This window comes from Strongylocentrotus purpuratus, unplaced genomic scaffold (assembly GCF_000002235.5).
Source record: "Strongylocentrotus purpuratus isolate Spur 01 unplaced genomic scaffold, Spur_5.0 spur5_scaffold_13, whole genome shotgun sequence".
Lineage (NCBI taxonomy): Eukaryota > Metazoa > Echinodermata > Echinoidea > Camarodonta > Strongylocentrotidae > Strongylocentrotus > Strongylocentrotus purpuratus.
In genome coordinates this window covers 7,199,449-7,227,198 of record NW_022145598.1, presented here as the reverse complement: position 1 = coordinate 7,227,198, position 27,750 = coordinate 7,199,449, and the positions used below count along the sequence as shown (strand labels likewise).

At 35.3% G+C, this 27,750-nt stretch overlaps 1 protein-coding gene across 1 annotated transcript in view; it reads right to left on the bottom strand.

Moving 5' to 3' along the window:
- Positions 1-6,436: 6,436 nt before the first annotated feature.
- Positions 6,437-27,750, bottom strand: part of LOC592747 (probable 3',5'-cyclic phosphodiesterase pde-5) — a 98,861-nt gene continuing 77,547 nt past the window's right edge. The window contains exons 24-28 of the mRNA XM_030982796.1: positions 27,306-27,478; positions 15,243-15,354; positions 9,786-9,866; positions 7,846-7,934; positions 6,437-6,707 (exon numbers count right to left, since the gene is read on the bottom strand). Of these exons, the coding sequence (XP_030838656.1) occupies positions 6,491-6,707; positions 7,846-7,934; positions 9,786-9,866; positions 15,243-15,354; positions 27,306-27,478 (672 nt within the window). The 3' untranslated portion in view covers positions 6,437-6,490. The remainder of the gene's footprint in view (positions 6,708-7,845; positions 7,935-9,785; positions 9,867-15,242; positions 15,355-27,305; positions 27,479-27,750) is intronic.

Sequence of the window (27,750 nt, the reverse complement as noted above, 5' to 3'; positions counted from 1 at the left end):
TTCAAATCTATTGCTCAGGCAAATAATTTTTACAAGCACAGCACATTCAATAAATCTGGCTTATATTGCAACATACATGTACATGTATTGATTCTAAAATACAACAGAAGATATTCTGTTCAGAGTCAAAATGGCGTTATGCTCTATTTAAGTACATGTAATGTAATTGAGTTAACGTTCCTCTGCCTCCAAAATGACAACATATTGTACATAACCCTAACCCATATAAAGCATGTGATAGGCACATGTGTGTACAGTCAAACCTGTCCATAGCGACCGCCCAAGGGAAACACAAAAAGTGGTATTTAAATTTCACACATTTTGGGGTCTAAAATTACCTTCATAGCAATTTTAAGGTTCTATAAGGGCACTAGATATGTCATTAAAGAAAATAAGAGCAATAACCATGCACTTTGAAGGCATTTGTGGTCTTAAACAAGAACTCATTAACTATCCCTTTAACTTAAAACTTGTTATTTGCTTACATGATTGTAACAAATTTCCCCCTTAAAGTATCTGAATATCTTTACATCAAGTCATAAACACATTTCATCGATTTGATCAATTGATAACATTGGACACGTCGCATCGTTTGTCTGTAGCGGCAAATAATAGTAGCACACTTTGCCTTCAGACAACTAAAGAACCATACATATCAAAAGTGTATGTGTGTACATGTACATGAATATTGCATGCACATGTCAAATTAAAATGCAGTTAGGCCACACAATGGTGTACATTTCTCACTGCAGGGGTGAAATTTAAGAACTTTTGGGATAATTAATTTTTCATGTTAACTACTTATTAGAGATTTGTTTGGGGCCAGAAGGGCTTTAATATCTCAATACTTTGACACAGAGTCCTTCTGGCATTGAGAACGTGAGAAAAGATTCCCGGTATGTTGAGAACAGTAGGCCTGTCTTCATCAGCTCTAGTTTTCCGAATAACCGGCTATTTCAACTATCCCGATCGCAAAATAGCCAGTTAATTTGTGTTTTCATCAGCCCACAGTTATAATTAGCAAGATTTTTGGTCGAGAAAATATCTTGAGAAATCTTAGTCTTGTTTAGAAAATATCCTGGCTAATTTGCGTCCGTCCGTCGAGCTAGTTTGTGATGAGCGTATTGGTCTGGTGTAAATGCTATTTCAAGCTTAGGGAAAATATACACAGTCTGAAAATAGTGGGTTATTTGGCAAACTCGAGCTAATGAAAACAGGCCTGTTAAGAACAGTATTAGGAATATATCAATGCTGATTGATTTCAACCCGCTTCACTGATACATGTAAATTCAACCTGAGCCAAAGGATATTCTATACACAATAATGAACATAAAGAAGACTAAAACAAACTTTGTTTGAAGTTAAAATTCAGGTATAACTGAGCACAACCTCAATGTTTAAAACAATTCTCCCCCTATAGGGATTAAAACCTTTCAATGCTATACTAAGAAGAGATTCTTTTATTTACATAATGACATTTCTTTAACATTTTGCTAAAAAAGCTGCTAGGCGGATTTCATGTGACGATAATTACATTTGGGTGTTCACAATGCGCCATGCATCATATAGCCATCTATTTTTCGATAAAAACATACATATACATATAAAAACAAACAGAAGATAATCATGATACTCGGTATCTACATCAATATTAATCTATCATTTCAAAATCTCCCTTAAATCTTACACTTTATATGTACACTTTTTAAGCCTTTAGGTATGATTGTATCATCATAATGCATCTTATATTTTCAATAAATTAATTAAAAGCTAGGTAGGGATGGGTTGCAGTACAGACAACAAGCAAACTCATATCTTAATACTGTTCCATAAAAACACTTTATCAATCTTACATTCCTACAATGTACTTTACACATCATTTCATGATAATAATACATTCACCAACTTTGTAGTACCCATTCTTTATGGAGATGTGAAGTGAATTACATAAGAAAATCTTTTCCTTACTTTCAAATCCCCCTTAATAGTTGAAATAACAAAAATCATGAATGCTGACTTTTGTTTTGCACACCAACAGAACCATGAAGCTTTTACAGAAAAAAACAAAACAATAACAGGAAAAGTATGATGCTTTTGAACAGGTCTGTACATCTCATATTATTTCCATTTTTACAGTAAAAGTTTTTAAAACAAAATGTTTACAGTAAAATAACTGTGAGCAGCATTGTATGCTACTGGTAGTACTACAGAGGGTCATCGAGGGACAGAAAGAGAGAGAGAGAGAGATGGATGGATGGAGGGCTAAAAAAAGAGTAATGTTTTACACTTAAGTTCCCAAGTACAAGTTCATTATAAGTACATTACAAACAGTTCAACTACTGAATGTGCAAGTAATATCAAAATGAATGCATACAATCCTCTTGCCTACTATTCCTCTTATTGCTATTACACTAATAGAAAAACTCCCCCCTCAGATCAATATTTTGAAATTCATACTGGATTATTTCTTTACTTTGGTTTGGAAAAACAAAACAAAAATTGGTTTTGATAATGTAGGTGTTTGGTTAGTGATACAAAATTTCTCAGTCTAACTTCCCGTATTATGGATGTACAAGTAATGCACCTTTACCTATAATCAGGCTGAAAAAACATTTTCAGTTCATTATTTAAAACAAAACAAAAATCGGCTGGAGCAAAATTTTGAAGGAATTCACTGTAAGGTATGTTAGAATCTTGTGGAGTTTGAATTCTCTTAAATTCTCTAAAATGAGCATTTACAATTACAAATAATAAATATAAAGTATATATTATCTCATTTTTCAGCATGAAGGCATGGAATTGAATCTTAAAAATAATAACAGTGAAGTCCTAATAACATGAACGTAACCCATAACTGGTGTAAGCAATTACCCATAGAGGAAAGGAATACGACTGAATAATAGAGTTTAAACCATCAGAAATACAGAAATACATTTTGTACATGGACAGTGTATGCACATGTATGTGGGAATCGACAATACATGTATTCCTAATGGAGTACTCGTTAAGCAATAGCACAAGTCTAGCACGCTATATGTACATGTATTACATTCATTCAAGGTTTTACTAGTGATTATTATCATCCTTAACCTGTTTGGTGCACTATTTTGTAGGATAAGGTAGAAGTAAACTAAAAGCAATTTATTTCCAAAGTCCAGGAATAAAAGCAGCAAAAATTTGGCACAGAATTGGTTCAGAAAAAAGTGTTTTATGTACATTTAAATGATTTTAAAAGAAGGCCTATTTACAGTTTAAAATACATTCACACATCTGACACAGAAAGATAAATATTTTTTTACACAAGAAATAGCATGCGCTGGGGATAACAAAGTAAATTGCTATGCAGATGTGTAGCAATGGTATCCATGAGCATTATAAAAATACCTGTTTTGTCTACATGTACTATACATGTAAGTATATATCTTGTAAAGTAATACATTTGAACTATATTGTATATTACTGAAGGATTTAAAGCATCTTTGAAAAATGATTTCCCAGTTTACAAATGACAACTTTCATGCCAGAAAACCTTTCTCCTAATAATATAGGGAGATTTAATCAACGTGTGAACACAAATTATTGTTTAATGTCTTGTCCGGAGCATTTGACCAGAATTTGTAAAAAAAAAAAAAATTATTTAAAGTACTGGTAAATCCCAAATTGATTAAAAAATGTCCCACAAAACAATTTTGTTAATACAATATTTTAATTAATAGCAAAAATATTGTCATGAATAAATAAGACTTTTTCCAGTACTCGTCAGATACGTGCCTTCCTTTCCATGATTTCAAAAAGAGGAGAGAGAGAACAAATTTGAAAAAAATGCCCAAAATACTGAATCAAGTCGAGTTCCTGAACATTTTAGTCAGAGGTAGACTATTAAAATCAAAACTTATGACAGAGGCAGAAAATGCTTTTAAGTAACCTGTCACGTTATGTGTATAGAACCATTATTCTTACTAAAAATAATAATTACAGTCCTTTGCTAATGGTTTTCTTAAAATTTATGGAGAGGCTTTTTCTTACATTCAAAATCAAGTTCAATAATGTGATTATGTTTACCAGTGATCCTTTTATGATCAAATAATTTTTTGTCAGAATTGTTTCTGTTTGCTAGTGTTGCAGTCTTATATTCATGCATGTAAATAGTGTATAAAATAAAGTATAATTTCACATTATATCTACAGTGTACCTGTGCTATACTGATATTTCTAAGATTCATATTGCTATCATAATGCATGTACAATTCAGTTATTTTTCGTTTTATATAAAATGCACCTGTTTTTCTTCCCCTTCAAATACCAGCATAGAATGCTGAAAAATTGACAGTTAAAACACATCAATGGTAGATTTATATCTGTACATGTACAACTAAAACATGTAACACATGAATAAACATACTGTACAAATTTCTCTTGTAAGAAAATCAACATGCTTTTAAAAATGCACTATGAAATGCATAGCTACCAGTACTCATACTTCATCTATTCATTTTATTTTCTCAGCACAAAATACATGTAATGCTTATGATTCATGTAGACTTAAACTAAATACCTGTACATAGAGCTTTATTACAATAATTCATATTGTAGTGCTATGAATGGCATAAAAATCAAATTTCAAATTCTTTCAAAAATGTTACTTACAATTGTACTGCAGTGAAATGTCTTTCAAAATAAACTGTTAACATTAGATCTTTCAGATAGATTTCTTTTTCAGCGTTCATTGTACATATGTCTCTATGTACAATGCAGAAGAGCAATAATGATTACGAAGATGACGAAGAGAAAAATCCCTGATTTCAGTTGATGTTTTGACTTGTTGATGTTCCCATTGTATTCAATGGTTGTCATGGATACAGAATCCTGTATAATGAAGCTGATGCAAGGACTTAACTCAATATATGTTGTACTAAGAGAGGGATTCATAAAGCACTTTTCCATATAAAGGATCTAAAGTGCTCAATAGTGTTACTTCACCGGCTACAGCCTCGCTACCCAGATAGGATGCTTAAGTATTTGAGGAATTTCTTCGTAATGGGTACCATTTTACTTCACCTGGATGGAGAGTGGCAGATACAAATAAATGTATTGACGAGGAGTGTTAGTACCATGTCAGGGATTAGAACCCTGCATCTAATGGTTGATGTTAAAGCCCCATTGCACTATTTATAGCTACTTGCGCCCTCTATATAGCAAACAATGCCTAATCGGTAACCATTGGTCCCCCAAGATCCCCTTTTCTTATGTTAATTGAGAGCTGATTTGATGAGATAACCACCAGTCCGTAACCATGCAGAGAAGTCTTGTCCCTCCTGGCCAAACTAGTACAGATAAGCTTTATTGTCCACCCACCTACACCTACTTGCACTGGTCCACATTCATGTACGCCATGAACATCTTTGCAATCATGCCTCATGCTTCATTTGTACTTCATAGTCATTTGCTTGTCTGTTTCATTTTGCTGGATGACATTCTGCTCTCAACCAACCACGATCCTCTTAACATAGCCAGTTTCGTGAGAGTCAAACCATTAAAGGCCCATTTTCAACAAAGATTTCACATCAAGTCCATGAATGAGGCCTGATTACTAAGCGCAGGGTGGAACAGAATCTAGTCATTCTTGTAACCTGGTTACTACACGGGCGTGGCCGTATTCAAATAGATGCTTTCCATTTGAGCAGAATCCAGTCATTCTTGATACCTGGTTGCTAAGGGCGTGGCTGTATTCAAATAGATGCTTTCCATTGGAGCAGAATCCAGTCATTCTTGGAACCAGGTTACTAAGGGTGTGGCCGTATTCAAATAGATGCTTTCCGTTGGAGCAGAATCCAGTCATTCTTAGAACCTGGTTACTAAGGGTGTGGCTGTATTCAAATAGATGCTTTCCGTTGGAACACGATCCAGTCAATCTTGGAACCTGGTTACTAAGGGTGTGGGTGTATTCAAATAGATGCTTTCCATTGGAGCAGAATCCAGTCATTCTTGGAACCAGGTTACTAAGGGTGTGGCCGTATTCAAATAGATGCTTTCCGTTGGAGCAGAATCCAGTCATTCTTAGAACCTGGTTACTAAGGGTGTGGCTGTATTCAAATAGATGCTTTCCGTTGGAACACGATCCAGTCAATCTTGGAACCTGGTTACTAAGGGTGTGGGTGTATATTGAAATAGATGCTTTCCATTGGAGCAGAATCCAGTCATTCTTGAAACCATGGTTACTATAAGGGCGTCGCTGTATTCAAATAGATGCTTTCAGTTGGAGCAGAATCCAGTCATTTTGTGAAACCATGGTTACTAAGGATGTGGCTGTATTTAAATAGATGCTTTCCGTTAGAACAGAATCCAGTCATTTCTGTAACCTGGTTACTAAGGGCGTCGCTGTATTAAAATAGATGCTTTCAAGAGGAACAGAATTCAGTAATTCTTTTAACCTGGTTTCTAAGCTTAGGGTGTGGATGTATTCAAATAGATGCTTTCCGTTGGAACAGGATCTACTCCAGGCCATCATCACTCTCCAGTACTTCTTTAGGGATGCTACTGGTTTTAGGAGATGGAGGAGGGGCTTTAGCAGGAGGAGCTGGCTTATCTGGCTTCTTCTCCTCCTTCTTCTCGTCTCCATCTGTCTTGCCCTCTTCATCCCCGGGCTTCTTATCTTCTTCTTCAGATTTCTGCTTGGCAACCAGTGCAGACCAGTTCTGAAGATTCTTCCTGAAGGTTTCAATATTAAATGGAAAATTAACAATAATTAAAGGCTCATATTCAATAGGATGCACTAATTTCTTGCTAAAATTCTGAATGAATGAGGTAGCATATATATATTACTATATTATTGATTTATCACATTATCTGATTGACATTTACAAGTAAGCTTAATGATGATAATGCCTTTCTTCTTGTACATAGAGAATGACATTGGATTTTGAAAAGCTTTCTGAAATTGAATTCCTTATTCCAACCAGTATTTTACATGAAAATGCAAAAGAATCAAGCTTTTATTTACTCGTAGGAACAACTCTCTTGTTTAACTGTTGACGGTGAGGTCAATTCATAGTTTTATTCATATCTTCATCGTGGCAATCTGCCAAATTATGAAAATATTTACAGAGTTTAAAGTTGATGTAAAATCCAACTGTCGGCCAAAGTCATGTATTACAAATGTATATTTTGACTAAAAAATCTGGCTTAGTAGAATACTCTCCCGCATGTATTTGGGTTAAGATTTAATGGGGTTCAAATTAGGGCTATACTGTTAGGGTTAGGGTAAGGATTACAATTTTGGTTTTGGTTTTTCTTGGGATTACTTGCGTGGCGGGGTACTCAGCAGCTGTTCCCCTAACTTATAGCCACTTGATATCTAATCAGTTTTATACTTGAGATTTTTATAACACATTGAAAGAAAAAAGTAAAAAATATTACATGCTGTAAAAACTGACTCAACAGCATTCATCGGTGAAAGGTTAAAGTATAGTCACCCAAAGAATCAAAAGTGCTTTAAACTGATGCAAAATTCATATCATTACAAACAGCTTCCCTCTTCAAAATATGTTTTAGGCCTGCAGTAATCATATCTCTAAAATGTTAATTTTGAGATCCAGATTTTCTGCCTGAATTCAGCGGTCCTCTGTAGAGCGTCAAGGTTCGTGACGTCACATGGGAGACACAGGTAGCAATTAGATTGCATTTTTACATCTTTCCATGATATCTATATGATTTTTCAGCAACTTCTTCATGCTTTTCAAGAGAAAATCTTTCTACCATATATAATTTGTCCATAATTATCAGTTGTCATGAATTTTCTTTGGGTGACTACTTAAGTAATACTTTGACTTTGAAAGAAAAGACTTACGCTGCTCCTTCATACATCGGCTTGGCTGAAGGCACTAGCTGGGCCAGGAGATCATAGCACGGCAGACAGATACCAACGATAAACGATACCTAGGGGTTCAAAGTTAGAGTATCGATATCATTTAAATCTTCTTTGGACACTGCTCAAAACTAAATACTTATTCCCACTCTTACTGTACTCATTGGTACTCAGTCAAATATATAGAAGTTGGAATTTTCTCTTTTCAACGTGCCTCGGTACGCCTGTAGGTAACTGGAATCACAATAGGCCATTTAAGTAATTTAACAACATTTACCGGTATACATGTGCCTTTGTGAAGCGGCTCGATACAAAGTATTTCATTTACCTGTTACAAATATATGTATATGAATAGTCAGAACTCAACTTGAATACATATACTCTTTTCACACTGGTTTTGCTTAACCCCGTACTTTGCTTAGCCCCGTACTATCCTTAACCCCGGACTATTTTTTTTGGCTTTTCACACACGCTGTTTTTAGTCCCGTACTAGCGCCTATTCCGGAATAAGAAAATTCCCACTGTTCTCACTGCATTTCGTTAACCCCGGATATCGTGAATGTTATTATTGGACATACTTTGCATCTGGCCAGCTGCGATACGCTCCATTGCGTAGTACCGGACTATTTTTCGTTTGTGTTCTCATTCATTTGCTTAGCACCGCAATTGCGGGGTTAGCAGGAGTTAGCACCACAATTGCGGAGTTAGCCCTGCTATTTTGCAGGGTTAGTTAACCCCGTACTATAGGTGGGGTTAGCCAACTTTAGCCCACTTTGGTAAAAACCAGTCTGAACAGAAAGTGGAATAGGCTTAACCCCGTACTATAGGTGGGGCTAAGACCCCCCTTAACCCCACCTATAGTACGGGGTTAAGCAAAATATTGCCAGTGTGAAAACAGTATTAGTTGTTGCTAGGTAGGACAAAAACTTTGGCTTGCCCTACCTAACAACATGTAATAATATGCAATTTGCATTTTGACTATTAAAGTACATTCATTCGAAATAATTTGAATCGAGGCACTGAAGTATAAATTTAGTTACATTATGAAAATGGTCTATTCTATATGGTATTTACTTGTTTCACTCGAATATTATAACAAAGAGTGGACTGCAGCAATCAACCTTTTTCTCATGTATTAATGAACAAATGTACATTGTGTATGTAGAAACATTATGGCAATCTTAGATTTGAACCAGAGGAAGTTTTTGAGGGCTTACCAAAACACGACATTGCCTTTAAAGAGCCTTTATTGGACTAACGTGAAAGTGACAAATGGTGAATCTATCTCAATAGACCAGTTTGCTAATATTAAAAATGTCATGCATACTTTTTTAAACAAAGGTTGTTCTTGGCAAGCTGAAAGCTTGTCTGAGGCTTGCCATACATAGCAACTAGTAATGTATGCATACTTGACTCCAAGCATTGTAGTTCATTTATTAAAGGTAAAGACCAGTTGTCATGCGATTGCATTGTGAAAGAAACGTTGTGGAATCGATCAGAAAAGGTTGATCATCTAGCATCTAGCATCTGCAAGGTTCTGGAATCATCAAAATGATAAGAAATTTGGCCCATTCTTCGTAAAGTTACAAGCGCTATACACAGAAAGATGTATATGGGACTACCTTATATCTCTCACAGACCATGAGAGAAACAAATTTACCAAATATATGAATTAGTATGCGGTTTCCCGGCAAATTTTTTATCATCATGTATTAGTCAAAACATTTTCTTTCACATGATTGGTAATGAGAGCTTCCATTTCATTTTTTGAAATTGGGGCGTTTCCAATACTGGTCTTTACCTTTAATAGCAGGTTAATGGAATATTTCCTCACTAGGTCCTCAGGAGAGAAACATCCAAATATCTAAAAATGTTGGTAAACTAATCTTTTTATTTGAAAGACATATTATGCATGCTCTTACCTGATTGGCTGGAAGTTCATGAGCCCTGTCTCTATCCATCATTGGGATTGGATTCCTGCCTGCTGCCTTCTCCTCATCACCCTATACAACAACAAACAAACATACATCATTGAATTAAACAAACAAACAAACAAACAAACAAAACAATCCAATCCAATCCAGGAATTTATAAAGCGCCACTATCTAGTTGCCTAATCAACAAAAAACTCAAAGATGGCTTATTTCATTTCATTTAGGATCATTTTTAACAAGCCATTTATGTGCTTTTTCATGATATTCCCACTGCAGATATCCCATTATATATTAGTATTTTGAATATCATGTAACTTTTACTTATCTTTACATGGAAACGAATGAATTAAATAAATGAAACATATAACACTAACATGATTAAACATACTGTTTGATAATTATTAAGTAAATGGTTATAGGGAAACCTCTTTATTTCATCATATCAGCCTGAAAAATGGCTTCTGTACATTATAAAGCCTGAGAAAGCTTAAATTGGAAGATGACAGTGTCTGAAATCAGGCTATGGTCTGAGAATGGTATGCCTGTTACTTGGGGGGGGGGGGGGAGATGAAAAATTCATAAAATATATGGACTAAAAATCTGAATTTCTTTGACAAAATCACAAACGGCATCCAAATTAACCTAAATATTAAAAAAAATATTCTAATAACTATTAGAAGGTTATTAGATAAAAAGGGAAATACATTAGTTATTAATTATATATCTTATTTCCCTAATCAAATCATATGCAACATGCAACATAGCCTAAAATAATTAAAAATATTAATTTCAGGAATGATTAGAAAGTTATTATACAAAAATGAACAAATTAAAAAACTATAAATTATGAATTTGAATATATTCAACCAAATCACATGCAGCATGCAGCATAACCTACTTTGAATGAAGATATTGTATTCATAAATCATTTGTTTTTTGCCCCCCCCCCCCAAAAAAAAAATAATAATAGCTGTTTTGATGATGTTTACATGTAATATGGTCTGGAATATGGGATTCTGTAAATTACAAAAATAAATTTTGTCAATGGAATGAAAAATGTATACTCTATATATTAATGGTTTCTGGAAATGTAATTTGATGGAATATTAATCACAGTAAAATGAATTGCAAAATAAAATTAACCCCATTCAATTTTAAAACTCAGAAAATCCTTACCACTTTCGAGCTCAATTTTGTCAAAGTTGCTTATTTTAACACTAGGTTTCACAATGGTAATGCAAATTTTAAATTTCATAATCCAATCCCGTCGAAATATCACCCAAAATTTTGTATCAGCTTTAAAGTAGATGTGTAATTACCACAGTATTGTGTACATGTACATGTAACATTGATAATATTCTAATAGACTGAAATCAAAGGAAATGTGTCAATTATCAACTTAAATACTATGATAGAATGCCACTGAGATGAAAATAATTTGTCAGCTTAGGTGGTATTCCAGCATATTCAATTTGAAACTGAACGACATGTAATCTAGAGAAGATGTTAACTTCTTGAGCTTGGGTGGTACTGTGTGAAACTTGGATGAAAACTGTTTGCGTAAAGGGAGAAGATCTGAAGTCTGTACATTTTATGAGCTTGGGAAGAAGGCTCATCATATTTTGTAATGTTTTTGACAAATTGATGGCTTTGAGGACACCATTGCCATCTTAAAATGAGAGGGTTAATGTAATATATATTAATCAGTTGGGTTTAATTGTTAAGAAACAGCATAATTGAAGTGGTTACCTTTTCATGTTATATTTTAGTTAAAGTAGATGTCCAGGATTAGGAAAGGCAAAATATATCCCACTTAGAAATATCCCTTGCTTTCCTTTACAGTTATAGTCTAAATGTAACTAAACATTTCAAGTGTACTCCTGAAATATACACTTAACAACCAAATTATTCATTCCTCTAGTAAATTTGATTTTGGTTTTTCATAATTCAAGAATGGTGGACTTGTTGAATTAGGGCATTTGTTGAATACTTTTAGATGTAAGCTTTAATATGTTCCATTCTCAAGCAACATAAATCAGGACAAATCAATTGTTCACATACTTAACAAAATTAAATCTTGGAAAGTTTATGAATAATTTAGTTGCTAACTGTTCATACACAAGTAATGCAACAGAGATTTCGGAACAGTATGAAGTAAGTGCATGTAGATAAATTCTTAATCAAGAATCAGAAACTTGTAAATAACAACATCTATAAAACTTGGATTTCTGAAAGTACTATTTTTTTAGAAATAATTGAATCAGATATATTTTGCAATTTGTATATAGTGGCAAACAAGCCATCATGAAGAAAGTCTCAAAATTTTCATCCTGCGAATTCATTTTTTGTTTGAAAGTAATTAAATCATTTTTGGTACTAAAGTATTTAAACCAAAATATACATTATGAGGATTGTATATGGCAATGTTCTTACACATGCAATATCACTGGATTTGAATAACTTTCAACAAAACATGCACACGAGCCATTCTAGCACACAAGTGGGAAAGACACACACACACACACACACACACACACATGATACACTGCAAATGTTGATTAGATACAAAAGGGCAAATGTTAAATTTCATTTAATCACAGAAATCTAAAAGGCTTGATCATTACTAATTTGTATAGATAATTTTGTCGCTGTTTTCACAAAGTGACGGTAGTGAAAAATAATTGCATTCACTTTGCGTGACAATTTTCCTCACTACCGTCACTTCGTGAAAACAAGGACGATTTGTTTTTGAAATATTATCTTCTTCAGAAAAGACTGTCTGCATGAGTGTTGCAGGATATACCGGTAGTTAAAAATTAAACGTTCTAAATCGTAATTTTTTTTCTTAAAGGTGCAAAAATATAGATACTTTTAAACTCCCTTTCTAGGTATGTCTTCATCAGCTCGAGATTGCCAAATAGCCCGCTATTTCTAATTTGGGAAATAAGCCCGAAGTTTCAAATCGCGTCTTCATCAGACTCGACCTCGAGAAATAAGCTCGAGATATTTTGCTCAGCGTTCGTAGTTCGAGTCGTCGGGCTTATCAAGACGCACCAGACAAATAGCAGGATATTTTGCTAAATAGGGGGATATTTGCAAACTACTAGTAGTCCAAAATATTTTGGGATGATTATCTCAACCAAATATCCCGCTCATTGCAACTGCGGACTGATGAAGAGGATAATCAGCTGGATAATTTACGATCGGGATAGTTAAAATAGCGGGTTATTTGGCAAACTCGAGCTGATGATGACAGGCCTTCTGTGACCTTTGAGCTTTCTGTGATTAAAGAGTCAGAAAAAAAACCACACACAAGAAAGACATAGGAGAGTGTAGAGGGGCACCTGTTGATAAAATTCCTCGAAGATTTCAAGTGCAACCTTTCGTTGAAGATCAAATGGTTTGACAACAGCTACCAGATCACAGGCTGTCATGGCTATAGAGCGGCACAGACCTCTACAGAAATATTAAGATAAACACTCTTTTCTTCCACCGATTCGCTAGCTATCATCCCTTAAAATATCTTTTGACAATGCCAGCTACAGAGGGCGACAAACCCCCACTTTGCTGCTTCCCTCTCTCTCTCTCTCTTGAGAATGCGTTAAGTTTTGGGGCAGGGACTAATTGATTTTTTCAATTTTAAAGTATAGACCCATTTTCTGTATTTCATATTAGTTTTATTCAATAATAACATATTTCGAGATGAGTAGTCAATTCTGTTTTGTTTCTGACAAAGGATTTTTATGATATTATTGAGATCTTTGAACTTTGAAGACAGAATTTTGAAGACATGGTCCAAGTAAACTATAGAAATGACAACGATATAGGGTAGAAAGACATAAAATTCAGAAACTAATATTTAAAAGGTGATAATAAATCAATATGGACAGTGAGTCATCTGTGTGAACAGTGAAAAGAATATTTATGTAAACAACTCATATGTGCTTGTTTATGTGTAAGTTAGTGTTATTTTAATTGGAACATGTAGCTTGTATACCTTAAGAAAGAAAATGAAACAGAGAGAATGAAATAAAGAGGGAGAGAGAGAGAGAGAGAGAGAAAGAGAGAGAGAGAAAGAGAAAGAGAGAGAGAGAGAGAAAGAGGGAGAGAGAGACAGAGAGACAGAGAGAGATACAGAGAATGACAATTTAGACGGAGTGGAGGATAGATAGCAAGAAACAGAAAAGGGTAAGAACGAGAAAGAAAGATACGTGTAAAAAGTGAGATAGGGTATACTTAAAAGAGTAGAGAAAGAGAGTGTGTGAAAGAGATGGAGAGAGAGAGAGAGATATATATATATATATATATAGAGAGAGAGAGAGAGAGAGAGAGAGAGAGAGAGAGAGAGAGAGAGGGGGGATGTATAGGAAAAGAAGTGACCATATGTAGTAGGGGGAAAATGGGGAGGGGGTGGGAAATAATTTTGTAAATCAATTAATTACATATACCAAGACATGCATAGAGAGTGAGAGGCAGCAAAGTGGTCAGTGTTTTCTTGCTACATTTATAGGGAGAAGGAAACAAAAATAAGAATACAAACTCAAATTGCCTTGACATTTAGAAAAATTATAAATTTCTTTCCAATAATCCTAAAAGCTTATTAAAAATCTGAAATTTTAATTTTTAATATTTATAAGAATGAACCAAAAATTCCACATAAACAAAGAAAGCAAAAACACACTGCATTTTGAGTTCCTCTAGATACAAGACCTTAAGAATGAAAAATAGCCTTCTCAGAATCTACATGGGTGTATACAAATTGAGATACAATAACACTTTCAATATCACTAATTGTAGAAATTTGTATAATTCATTTATTTTTAAATTTAAAGTTCCTGTGTGGGGAAAACCAATAACTATCTTCCATGAATTAAAAAGGCCTTAATGAGCATATTGAGCATAAATAACAAATACCTCGTACTATCTAAAGGTAAGTACTATCTAAAGGTAATAAAGGCATTATATAAAAAAAAACATCAATCTTGTTACAATATTTTTCTTGAAAGACAAAAAGAAGGCTTCCAAAAATAAAGGAAATAAATCAGAAATGTAGAAAGTGTATAAGAATTTGATACCACAGTGATACACATTAACAACTTTTTAAAACAAACACATTATGATTAACAAACATTTACATTTTCAGTATTGATACAGACATTCAAAATGATTTTGTGAATACACACAGTGGAAGAAAGAGCACTGCGTGGCTATGAATATGCATGATTCCTCATGCATATTCATGTTCATGTACATCATACTTCCGTGCTTTACCACACCACACATACTTGCATACACACCCACACACCCTCGTAACAAACACATATCAACCCAGAATTAGAGAGTAAACATTGATTAGTATATAACATACCACAATGCATGACATAAATATTCATATATTCATAAGCATCTTGCATTATTCATATAATGTTATTAGGCTCCTCCTACCTGTTGGTAGAACTCATCGAAGATCACTTTTACCGTCTGTTGCTGAATGTGCCATGGTTTGGTATTTGCGGCTAAATCGCATGCCGTCATTGACAATGCCTTGACGCATTGTCTGGGTTTATTAACAATTACATCACAATTTTTTTTTACAACAAGAGAATGGAAAGGGAGAGAATGAGGATAGAGCATTTGTGCAAGCAGAAATAGCATGAAACACGTACAGCGATTATTCAATATATAGATTATATTAAAAGTGCAGGCATATATATTAACAAATCATTGAACAAAATTCATCAAATAAAAAATAAAAAATTACCAATATCAAAAAACAAACAAGCAATACATGCCACCAAACACATATCATTGCATGCAAAAATCCATCCAACATAAAATATTAATGATTTATGTGAAATTGCAAAACATGCACATGCATTCATCCATGTTATAGCAAGTGATGTGCGTTTATGGACAGCAATTTGGACCATTTTCACAAGAGGAATGATAAAAATAAGAATAAAAACAAAGGGAGAGGGGAGAAAACCAAGCAATTCATGTTAGTATGCTACATAAATAATGCATCGATGCAAATCTCACTGCAAACAAGCAAAAATATCACCACACAAAACATATGGTAATGATAATTAGTCAAATAAGCATGACTCGTGGATAAACTCCATGGAGAAATGCTGTCAAGTGCAGATTTAAATGATCTCTCTAAATAAAACAAAGTGTATCTGCTGACTAAACCTTTCCTTGCCATCAGCTGAAATAAGGCCAAAGAATGACTAATTATATGTTCTGAAACCACCAAATTGCTACTTTTTTTCTTGAAGCAAAAACTAAAAGAACAGTAAACTCCATTCTTAAAGCAGATATTTTTTTTTACTGAAATTCAACAATCAAACAAAGACTAACATTCACAAGTCAGCTCTTAAAAGTTCATTGACAATTCGTGCTTGCTATGGCAGGGAAAGGGTTAATGGGAATTCTAATGTCACGTTGGCACCAAAAGACTAGTGCAAATTGTTGTAAAATATAATTAACAATAACACAATAATCACACTATTGTTTTGATTTGGATTGAGTTTACTGATATAAGATGTATTTCTCATCATTCACATATACCTATATGACATACATGATATCATTCTCCATAATGTACATGGACAGCTCATGTATATGTACATGTATACAGGTGAAATACAGTATGATAGGGAGATGATTGTAATTTTTTCAGGATGAAAATATTCAATATTTTGAATAACAACTGATATAAATGTGTTTTATGTTATTTAGGGCAGATATATTTTCATGCATACATGTATGTACAAAATGTAAAAAAAGGTTTATGTTCATGAATTAAAATACTTGTTCAGTTTGTCCAAGGAAGAGTTTTTTTATGGAAATATATATTTAAAGATTTAGCATCAACTGTATTCTAAAGTTTTCTTGTATATTCTACTGAGCACAATCAAGAACACTTAATGTTCATCAATGTCGTTTGAATTTCAAAGGTAACAGTATTCTGAAAACATTTCAGAGTCCAATATCATGTGGATTATGACAGAATGTAATAATCACACTACAATATATCTCAATCCTCTATAAATACAGAACTGGGCCGGTATTCAATTCAATCCTTAAGTCAGAAATATGAGTTTTTACTCACTTTTCAGCTTAGATATAAAAATACTTCGCCATCTTCGGTATTCAGTTGATGGTTCTGTTCTGAATAATTTTTTACCATAAATTTAAGATAGCTCCTTAGCAGACTTGATTAAATTATTTTGAAATATTGATTGACAGGCGTATGGTTTTCATACGCAGTCATCATAAGCTGCACACAATTATATTAGCGTGCATTTAATGCAACACGTAAATTGCACATAGCTTTTGATTGACTGTGTGATGTCACAATGCTTTTTAGTAAGTATTTTGCAGTAAAGTCGGCTAGCAAAAGTAATTTGCTTAAATGTGATCTGAATACGAGTTAATACATTTTACTTAGTTTAGCCAAATGCTAAGTAAAAGTTTTACTTAAGCAGAGTATCGCATTGAATACCGGCCCTGATTGATAAATATACTTCATAAGAGCTTTCTGTTGTATTGTATATTGTTTTCGGAGAGCCCGAGAGGTCTTAACTCTGTAGAAGTATATGAGTTAATGCCGTACTGGCTTTGAACAGACAACATTCATTTCAAAATGAATCAATATACACTGTATAACTTCTTTTAAATTCAGTATGTTCAAAATGACTTTCAACAAATGATGTCAAATGAATAGCATGGAGAGGAGAAAAATTTATATAGCTGCTACAATATGGAAATATTTGTTGGAAACAATTGTAAGAAGAGGTATTGAAAGAAATATTTTTGGGGAGAGTGTTGGTTGGCGAAATGTTGTTGGAAAGATAGATGGGTGAGAGCTGCTTTGGAAGGAATTTTGAAAGTTACTGCAAGTGAAGAAGGAAAAAAGAGTTGTTGGGTTTTAGACAAGACTTGAATGTGATGGTGACTGTGAGAATAAGTAGAAGTTGAAGACTTTTGTTAGTCATTTGAACACAGTATATTCTGAAAAATGTGAGTTTCATGAGAATGAATGTGAAGCAATGTCCTTTGCAGAATGGCGAGTACAGACATAGGAAAGAGGGGTTTAATTAAGAAGGACGTTAGGAATGTTGAGAATTTAAAGGAGTTTATAGACTGATAAGGAAAGTGAACGGGAGTGATTGAATATAAAAATGTATGACGATTTGAGGACAACTGAGAACATTGCATAGTACATATACACATGTGTTAGTGACATTTAGTATTTTAGTACATAAATGATGAGATGATGTGATCAGAAACAGTGGAAAAGGTCAATGTGTAGAAATTGATAGTGAACGATATTAAATTATAACATGGAAAATACATGATAGAGAACTTGTACATGTACCCTGACACACATAACATCTGTCCCCATTAAATTAATGCAAGATAAATCAATATCAATATCAATATCAGGATGATGTCTGTCATTCTAACCTTACATGTTTCATTTGTGAGAATTACAATATGATAACAAGGAAACTGTGTTAATTCACTTGTAAAAATATATAAATTTCTATACCCTTCCCTCATGCCAATGTGCTGTTGATATTCATTTACTATGTAATAAATGAGGGGTAGTGAAAATTGCACTTCAATCTTTGCAGATATAAATTAATGTTGTAAAAAAAAATGTAATCCCAGATGATTCTATTTCTTTTCCTTTGTCTCTTACTTTAAATATTTTTGGAAATAATTGTCCATTTCTGCCATGTAGAAATGCCTGTTCATTTCACTTCTTTGTGCAAATTGTAAAAAAGTGATTAAAAATGTCGCTGCAAACTCTGATTACAATAAAAAAAAAATAACATGCCAAAGAGAAATACACATCAAGAATCACAATCAACCAGATGTACATGAAGTGCTAAAAGTATAGATGAAAGAACCAACGGTTACAAGAAGTATTATTGGGGAATCTCTCCAGATAAAGAGATGTCAACAACAAAAAGTTTTTATAACAAAAATGTTTTCATAATAATAATAATAAAAGTGAATATTTATAATGCCCCATGTCTGTCAAAAATGACACTCCTGGCAATGATACTAGGCAATAAGGAAAACAAAATGATTTTAAGATTTCAGAAGGTTCACATAAAAATTTGAATTTTGAACGCCTTTATCTTGATGTCTGTACAATATCTGTTCAGAAAAGTGACTAACTTGAGTGATTTGCAATTCAGTCTCAAATTAAAACTAATATGAACTTTCATCATGTATATGTGGATGTATATGAAGCTACCCATACAAGAAATAACCATAAAAGAAATTCACATAAAAATTTGAATTTTGAACGCCTTTATCTTGATGTCTGTACAATATCTGTTCAGAAAAGTGACTAACTTGAGTGATTTGCAATTCAGTCTCAAATTAAAACTAATATGAACTTTCATCATGTATATGTGGATGTATATGAAGCTACCCATACAAGAAATAACCATAAAAGAAATTCACATAAAAATTTGAATTTTGAACGCCTTTATCTTGATGTCTGTACAATATCTGTTCAGAAAAGTGACTAACTTGAGTGATTTGCAATTCAGTCTCAAATTAAAACTAATATGAACTTTCATCATGTATATGTGGATGTATATGAAGCTACCCATACAAGAAATAACCATAAAAGAAATTCACATAAAAATTTGAATTTTGAACGCCTTTATCTTGATGTCTGTACAATATCTGTTCAGAAAAGTGACTAACTTGAGTGATTTGCAATTCAGTCTCAAATTAAAACTAATATGAACTTTCATCATGTATATGTGGATGTAAATGAAGCCACCCATACAAGAAATAACCTGTGTGTACTTCTCCTTCAAATCTTTGTAACTCAAAGAATCAATTATTTAAATCAAGAATCGGATACTCTCTTTTTAATAATAAATTTACAGAGCATCAGAAATACAAAGCTAAAGAATCCAAACCAAAATTCAAATTTGAAGGAATGTTTCATGCCGAATATGCACATTTTAACCACTTTGAGTGAAATAAATCAGAACTGAGTGAAATAACTTAGAACTGAGTGATATAACTCAGAACTGAGTGATATAACTCAGAACTGAGTGAATTTTCAAAATGACTCTTCATGCTACCCATGAACCCAGATAGATAGATAGAGAGAGAGAGAGAGAGAGAGAGAGAGAGAGAGAGAGAATGTGGTAAATTAAATGTGTAAAGGTGATGAAAATATATACATGTACACAGCAAACAGTCATATTCTGTCCAAATTTCCATCTTTTTGTGGATTACGGCACTCAGAAAGCTTACCTAAAATGTACCTAAAATGTTAACAATTGTCATTTATAGAATGCACAGGTAATCAATTTGAATGTGCTTTAAAATTCTTTTCCTCTGATTTTTAATTTTTGTTGGTCAATATAAAATAGTTTTTTTCTCTTTCATAATAGTTCTTTGAGTTAATTGCTTGAGTTTAATTCCTCACAAAAAGACAATACGTACATTTTTATTTCTCAAAGAATAGAGACTACAATCAATGCAAAAAATTAAGAGAGAGAAATCTGGACTCTGTGACAAAAAAACACACAACAAAGAGTAAAAAGCAAACCACACAAGACCCAATACAAGTAAAGAGCACACTCACATAAAAGACGTCACTTGTTTTAAGGTAGTGGCATTTGCTAAATATCGTTAACACTTCAGTTGCTTTCTTAGTCTCTTTGCACGGTCACTCGTTGCTACACGTGCAATTTTGCACAAAATAATAGGCTCCAATGGAGGGGATTACTTTACGCAACAAAATGGGTTTTCAAAGTTACCCATTTTTTCGGTCTTGATTAGCTCCATGACAACGCTTTTAATGCAGGTATAGATTAACATTCAACCGGAACAGCTAATAACCTTGAAGCCTTTTGTATATATCTATCTCACCATTAATACAATGTGGCACTGGGATATTATTTTCGCGGCATATAAAGATTTAAAGTATCTCATAAAGAGTTGAATAACATTTTGGGTAGTGGGAAGAGTCAAATTTTTCTCCAGATACCAGTAACTCACTACCATCCCCCTAAATGACAACACAAATAAGATAAAATCATTATTTGCTATGTCTTTCCCCTAAAATATTTGCTATATACAAAATCAATTGCTTTGGGATGTTACTTATCCACAAATGATCTTAACATATATGTATGTATGAATGCTCCCCAGGGAGTGGAAAATGTTCATACATTGTGTGCGAGTAAGCTTGAATTCGATGACCGGGGTAATAATATATCTGTAAAGCGTTTAGACACATCATTGTATCGATGTATTGGGCGCTATATAAAAGCGGAATATTATCAAATTATTAATCCAATGGGATATCTTCTTTTTCATTTTCATGCATGTCTATGGTAAAGTTGTCACCAATGTTTAATTGATTTCGAAGCAAATTTTTCAAGTGCTATGAATTCCATTTATTGCTTACAATTGCCACTACCTTTAAATAGAGAAGTCCGCACTGACATAAACAAATTCTGATCAAATTCTGAAAAGTAAATCAAAGATGCAAATTTGTGTCATGATTTTCAAGACTTTAAAGATTAATGGGTTCTTTATCTAAAATTTTAATTTTTTGATATCTTTTCAATTCTATTCAATTTTGACTGTCTTTCAAATTAACTTCATGTCAGAGTGGGCTTTCCCTTTAAGAGCTGGTAAAATGTGATATGAATAAAGAAGTGGTCACCAAACATCGTGATAAAGTACAGAATACGACAAACCCAACCAACTAGGTGTAAAGTAGAACTCAACAGAACAGTGCAATACAAGCATGGAAGAGAGAGAGAGAGAAAGAGAGAAAGAGAGAGAGAGAGGAGAAGAGAGAGAGAGAGAGAGAGAGAGATGTATGTAGTTCAAGGAGTGGGGTTGTTGGTAGAGGTGCAGGGTTAGTAAGCAAGGAGAACATAATCGTAAGGAGATAAGGATTGGGTGCAGGCTAGGGGTGTTGGCCTCATCAAGATTCTTATAGGAAAAAAAACTGGATTAATATAACTCTCAACACTCACTTTTAAGCACATCTTTACATGTCCATGTCCTATATCCATCCAAAATCAACTGTCCCCTGACTGAGATTCCATTTTCCACTCCCGGGCACACAACTAGTCATCTTGATATCACCCCTCCTTACCCTCATAGCATCCCATCCATACCTCCAGTCATCTTGATATCACCCCTCCTTACCCTCATAGCACCTCATCCATACCACCAGTCATCTTGATATCACCCCTCCTTACCCTCATAGCACCCCATCCATACCACCAGTCATCTTGATATCACCCCTCCTTACCCTCATAGCACCCCATCCATACCACCAGTCATCTTGATACCACCCTCCTTACCCTCATAGCACCCCATCCATACTACCAGTCATCTTGATATCACCCCTCCTTACCCTCATAGCACCCCATCCATACCACCAGTCATCTTGATATCACCCCTCCTTACCCTCATAGCACCCCATCCATACCACCAGTCATCTTGATACCACCCTCCTTACCCTCATAGCACCCCATCCATACCACCAGTCATCTTGATATCATCCCTCCTTACCCTCATAGCACCCCATCCATACCACCAGTCATCTTGATACCACCCTCCTTACCCTCATAGCACCCCATCCATACCACCAGTCATCTTGATATCACCCCTCCTTACCCTCATAGCACCCCATCCATACCACCAGTCATCTTGATACCACCCTCCTTACCCTCATAGCACCCCATCCATACCACCAGTCATCTTGATACCACCCTCCTTACCCTCATAGCACCCCATCCATACTACCAGTCATCTTGATATCATCCCTCCTTACCCTCATAGCACCCCATCCATACCACCAGTCATCTTGATACCACCCTCCTTACCCTCATAGCACCCCATCCATACTACCAGTCATCTTGATATCATCCCTCCTTACCCTCATAGCACCCCATCCATACTACCAGTCATCTTGATATCACCCCTCCTTACCCTCATAGCACCCCATCCATACCACCAGTCATCTTGATATCACCCCTCCCTACCCTCATGGCACCCCATCCATACATATCACCCCTCCTTATTACCCTCATAGCACCCCATCCATACCACCAGTCATCTTGATATCACCCCTCCTTACCCTCATAGCACCCCACCCATACCACCAGTCATCTTGATATCACCCCTCCTTACCCTCATAGCACCCCATCCATACATACAGTACACGCCGAAAATCTCCGCAACACGATTTACACGATTCAAAATTTACACGATTCGACTGCTCGCGGGAATCGTGTAACCATTTATTTTTACACGATTCGTTTTTTGCCAATGAAGCGAAATTTGAATCGTGTAAACGTGTAATCGTGTAAAATTACACGATTCCTCAATTCAGGTCGAATCGTGTAATCGTGTAATCTGCCCGCCGAAAATCTCCGCAACACGATTACACGATTCAAAATTTACACGATTCGATTGCTCGCTGGAATTGTATTACAATTTATTTTCAGTGGTAATGGTGAGCAGGTTAAGGACGTCTAGTTCAGTAAAAGCAAGAAGTTACTTCTTGGTTGACAACGTGGACGATACGAGGGGATAGCGAAGATTACGCTTTCTTTCTCTTGTATATATTTTTAATTGCAGTGTCTTGTCTCTAGTTTTATTATAGCATGTTTGAAAGTTAAAAAAATCAGTCCACTTCCCGAAAAGCACTCTCGGATTTAATCCTCGGTGAGAAAAAAGAAAAAAGCGATGAACGACGAAGGAAAGGGGAATTTTGTTATTCCTAAGTTGTAAATAAGTAAAAATGATTACAAAATGTAAAGGAGGGCTAACATAATTAAGTATGTTGTGATACTCTTACATTACAAGGCTGTACCAATTAGAATTACGGTTCACCAGCTCATTCGTTACTATGAATATCGTTATACTTTTTTGTATTCAATCATTATCCATTTTACAAACCTGGTTTGTAAAAACGCGTCATATGACGCACGAAAACCAAGGTTTGTCGACAAACCTCCTTTGTGAATTCGGGCCTTAGACTTTGATCACTTATTGCTTTTTTAGCGTTCCTCATTTTCGTAAATTACCTTTTACAACATTGCATTATTCAGCTATATGTATAAAGAGCTACGGTCAAGGCTTAAGGGCACACTTCCTGTCACATACAAAAGAAGCTTACTCTGAATGTGGCCTGCCATTGACCCTCGCCGGGGACAAAGGCCGTTGCCCTAGCTACAGGCAGAGATCCTTACATAATACCTATTGTTCAGGGGGTTCCCCTTGAACATAGGATCCCCCTGAACAATAGGTATTACATGTACGTAAGTATGTAAGCCACTGGCTACAGAGTGTAGGGAACAGTTGCAAGCCGAGAATGAATAGAATAAGTGAATGGCCAACTGTCTTTGAGTTACGTTTAGCTAGCGGCACAGTGTCCCCCCACTTTTTCAAGTTCCCCCAAAGTGCCTCTTTGTATGTAGGAAAAGTACCTATTTTACTTTGACAAGTGTCCCTATTAATTTGTAAAAGTGCCCCTTCCCCTTTTCAACTCTGATAAGTGCTCCTTTTCTTTTGACACACACCCCTTTTCCTTCGACGAGTTCCTATTTTCCTTTACAATAAGTGTCCATTTTCCATTCTCATTAGTGTCCTTTTAATCTCTAGTAAGTATCCCTCTTTAAGTACGAGAAGTGCCCCTCTTCACTTTTGATAAATGCCCCCTCAACTCCGATAAATGCCCCTATTAAAATCTGATCGGTGCCCCTTTTCTTTCAACTAAAGCTTTTTTTTTTTTTATCTTTCTCTCTCTCTCACTCTCTCTCTTTCTTTCAATATCTTTCCATTCCCCCATATCTTTCTCGCCTCTCTTTCCTTCATTATGTTCCCCTCTTACCTTATTAATTTGTCTCTTTTCCTCTCCGTTTCATAGCCTTCTCATTTCTGTTAATTTTACTAGGTTTCGCCCTTCTTTTTTTATCACTCTATTTCACTCTTTCTTTTCTTCCGGTCAACTTTTTAGTTTTCCCCTTTTTCTCTCTTTTTTTCTGTTTATCTTTATCGTGCCTTTCAACCCTCATTTTCCTTTTATATGTTCCCTTCTCGTAGCTATCTTTTTTCCTTTACTATTTCATCTATCATGTCTTCCTGTTTCTGACGTTTTCCTACCTTGTCTCACGGATTAGTATACGATACATGTTAGTGGAAAGTGCTGAGGTTTATACACGAATATAAAGTACAGTAATTAACTGATGTACACTGAAGGTAAGTTGTGTATAAAGCAATTGGTGTAAGCAGGATAAGATTTAACGATTGTTGCAGCTTGTCGCATCGTTCTACCAATGCCCTTATAACCCTAATAACTATTTACACGATTACACGATTCAGAGCGACATTCTTCAATCGTGTAAATTTACACGATTACACAGTTACACGATTGTTACAGCTGGTCGAATCATCCGACCAATGCACTTAACTATTTACACGATTACACGATTCAGAGCGACATTCTTCAATCGTGTAAATTTACACGATTACACAGTTACACGATTCAGGTGAATCGTGTAAACCGTGTAATCCTAAAAATAAATCGTGTAATCGTGTTGCGGAGATTTTCGGCGTGTACTGTATCACCCCTCCTTATTACCCTCATAGCACCCCATCCATACCACCAGTCATCTTGATATCACCCTCCTTACCAACATAGCACCCCATCCATACCACCAGTCATCTTGATATCACCCCTCCTTACCCTCATAGCACCCCATCCATACTACCAGTCATCTTGATATCACCCCTCCCTACCCTCATAGCACCCCATCCATACATATCACCCCTCCTTATTACCCTCATAGCACCCCATCCATACCACCAGTCATCTTGATATCACCCTCCTTACCAACATAGCACCCCATCCATACCACCAGTCATCTTGATATCACCCCTCCTTACCCTCATAGCACCCCATCCATACCACCAGTCATCTTGATATCACCCCTCCTTACCCTCATAGCACCTCATCCATACCACCAGTCATCTTGATATCACCCCTCCTTACCCTCATAGCACCCCATCCATACCACCAGTCATCTTGATATCATCCCTCCTTACCCTCATAGCACCCCATCCATACCACCAGTCATCTTGATATCGCCCCTCCTTACCCTCATAGCACCCCATCCATACTACCAGTCATCTTGATATCACCCCTCCTTACCCTCATAGCACCCCATCCATACCACCAGTCATCTTGATATCACCCCTCCTTACCCTCATAGCACCTCATCCATACCACCAGTCATCTTGATATCACCCCTCCTTACCCTCATAGCACCCCATCCATACCACCAGTCATCTTGATATCATCCCTCCTTACCCTCATAGCACCCCATCCATACTACCAGTCATCTTGATATCAACCCTCCTTACCCTCATAGCACCCCATCCATACCACCAGTCATCTTGATATCGCCCCTCCTTACCCTCATAGCACCTCATCCATACCACCAGTCATCTTGATATCACCCCTCCTTACCCTCATAGCACCTCATCTATACCACCAGTCATCTTGATATCACCCATTCTTGCATCTCACAAATTCTTGCATCTCACAACACCCCTTTTTGACACAGGGGTCACACTAACCCGTAAAGAAACCGTGAAACTGTAAAGAAAGTGAAACTTTCAACCACTCCATTCAAATGAGTTTGATCTCTCATCAAGCATCTTTCTCACATCTAAAATTGTAACCACTTGGAAAAATTCACCTTTCTGTCAAAAGTATTAGCATTATTTAAAACCCACTACATTTCCATGCATGACTTGAAGCTCTTTACCCTCATAACTCTGGAAGCTCAGAATATTTTAGATTTGCAACTCATTTGAAAATCAACTTAAGAATAAACAGTATGATACGAAGCAATAAAAATGCATACAAAAATATATCATTAAATTCATTCTTTGATTTTTACAGGGATTCTTTGTTGCAATTTGAACAATAATGCACTTCCTTTCGTTGCTAGCATAAAAAAGCTTTTGCATCTTTTTTTCCAGGGGGGGGGGGGGGTTATTTTTAACTCTTGCACCCCCCCCCCCCTTGAAAAAAAATCCTAGAAGATTATTTCTTAGTTGATTTCATCAATTGAAATGTTAACCTTTTTTCCAGGCACAATTTTGAAAAGCTACTAGTTACATGTCCATGAAAATATCAGTAAGTTAGAGGTGTTTGTGATTTTTTTCTCTTTAAAGTAAAAAAAAAACTTGGCCTGATTTGGCTTGATCAAATATTACACTTTAGGCCTTTTATATGGACCATATAGTGCAACGGAGGGATCCTTTACAGCAGCTTTTTAGAATTTTATTAAAAGAAAATTCATCCAAGGGGTACGAAGGTAATGGCTTCAAATCACCCATGGTTTAATGTTGGAATTGATATTCCAACAAACAATGATTTGACTCCCTCCCTCCCTCTTTCTCTTGCCCCTCCTTTCTTACCTGTGTTCCTGGTTATCCCATGAGAAGTTCTTCTCCTCCACAATCTTCTTGAGCTTGGCTTTGTTAGGGAAGAAGAGGGCGAGGTCGGTAGCTAGGATAGCATGTCTGATATCACCCAGGACTTGCTTGTATTCCTCTGAGGAGAGGTGCTTGAAGATGTTATGACCATCATTCTGGAGTGTAGGGATAAGTCAAGATTAAGTGGAAGATAAGTATAAAGAGTGATGGTAAATGGAAGAGATGAAAAGCTATGAAAGCAGAGCTGCCAACCTCGTGCAACCAAAAAAGAAACCATGATGGCAAAGAAAAGGAATTCATTAAAACAAAGATTACACCCACGGGCGACACACTTCCAATGCAGAAATGTCCATTTCTCATGCTGTTTTTTTTCCTCCATATTAGTACATATAGTTTATATACAAATATAGGTATGTTTTTATTGTTA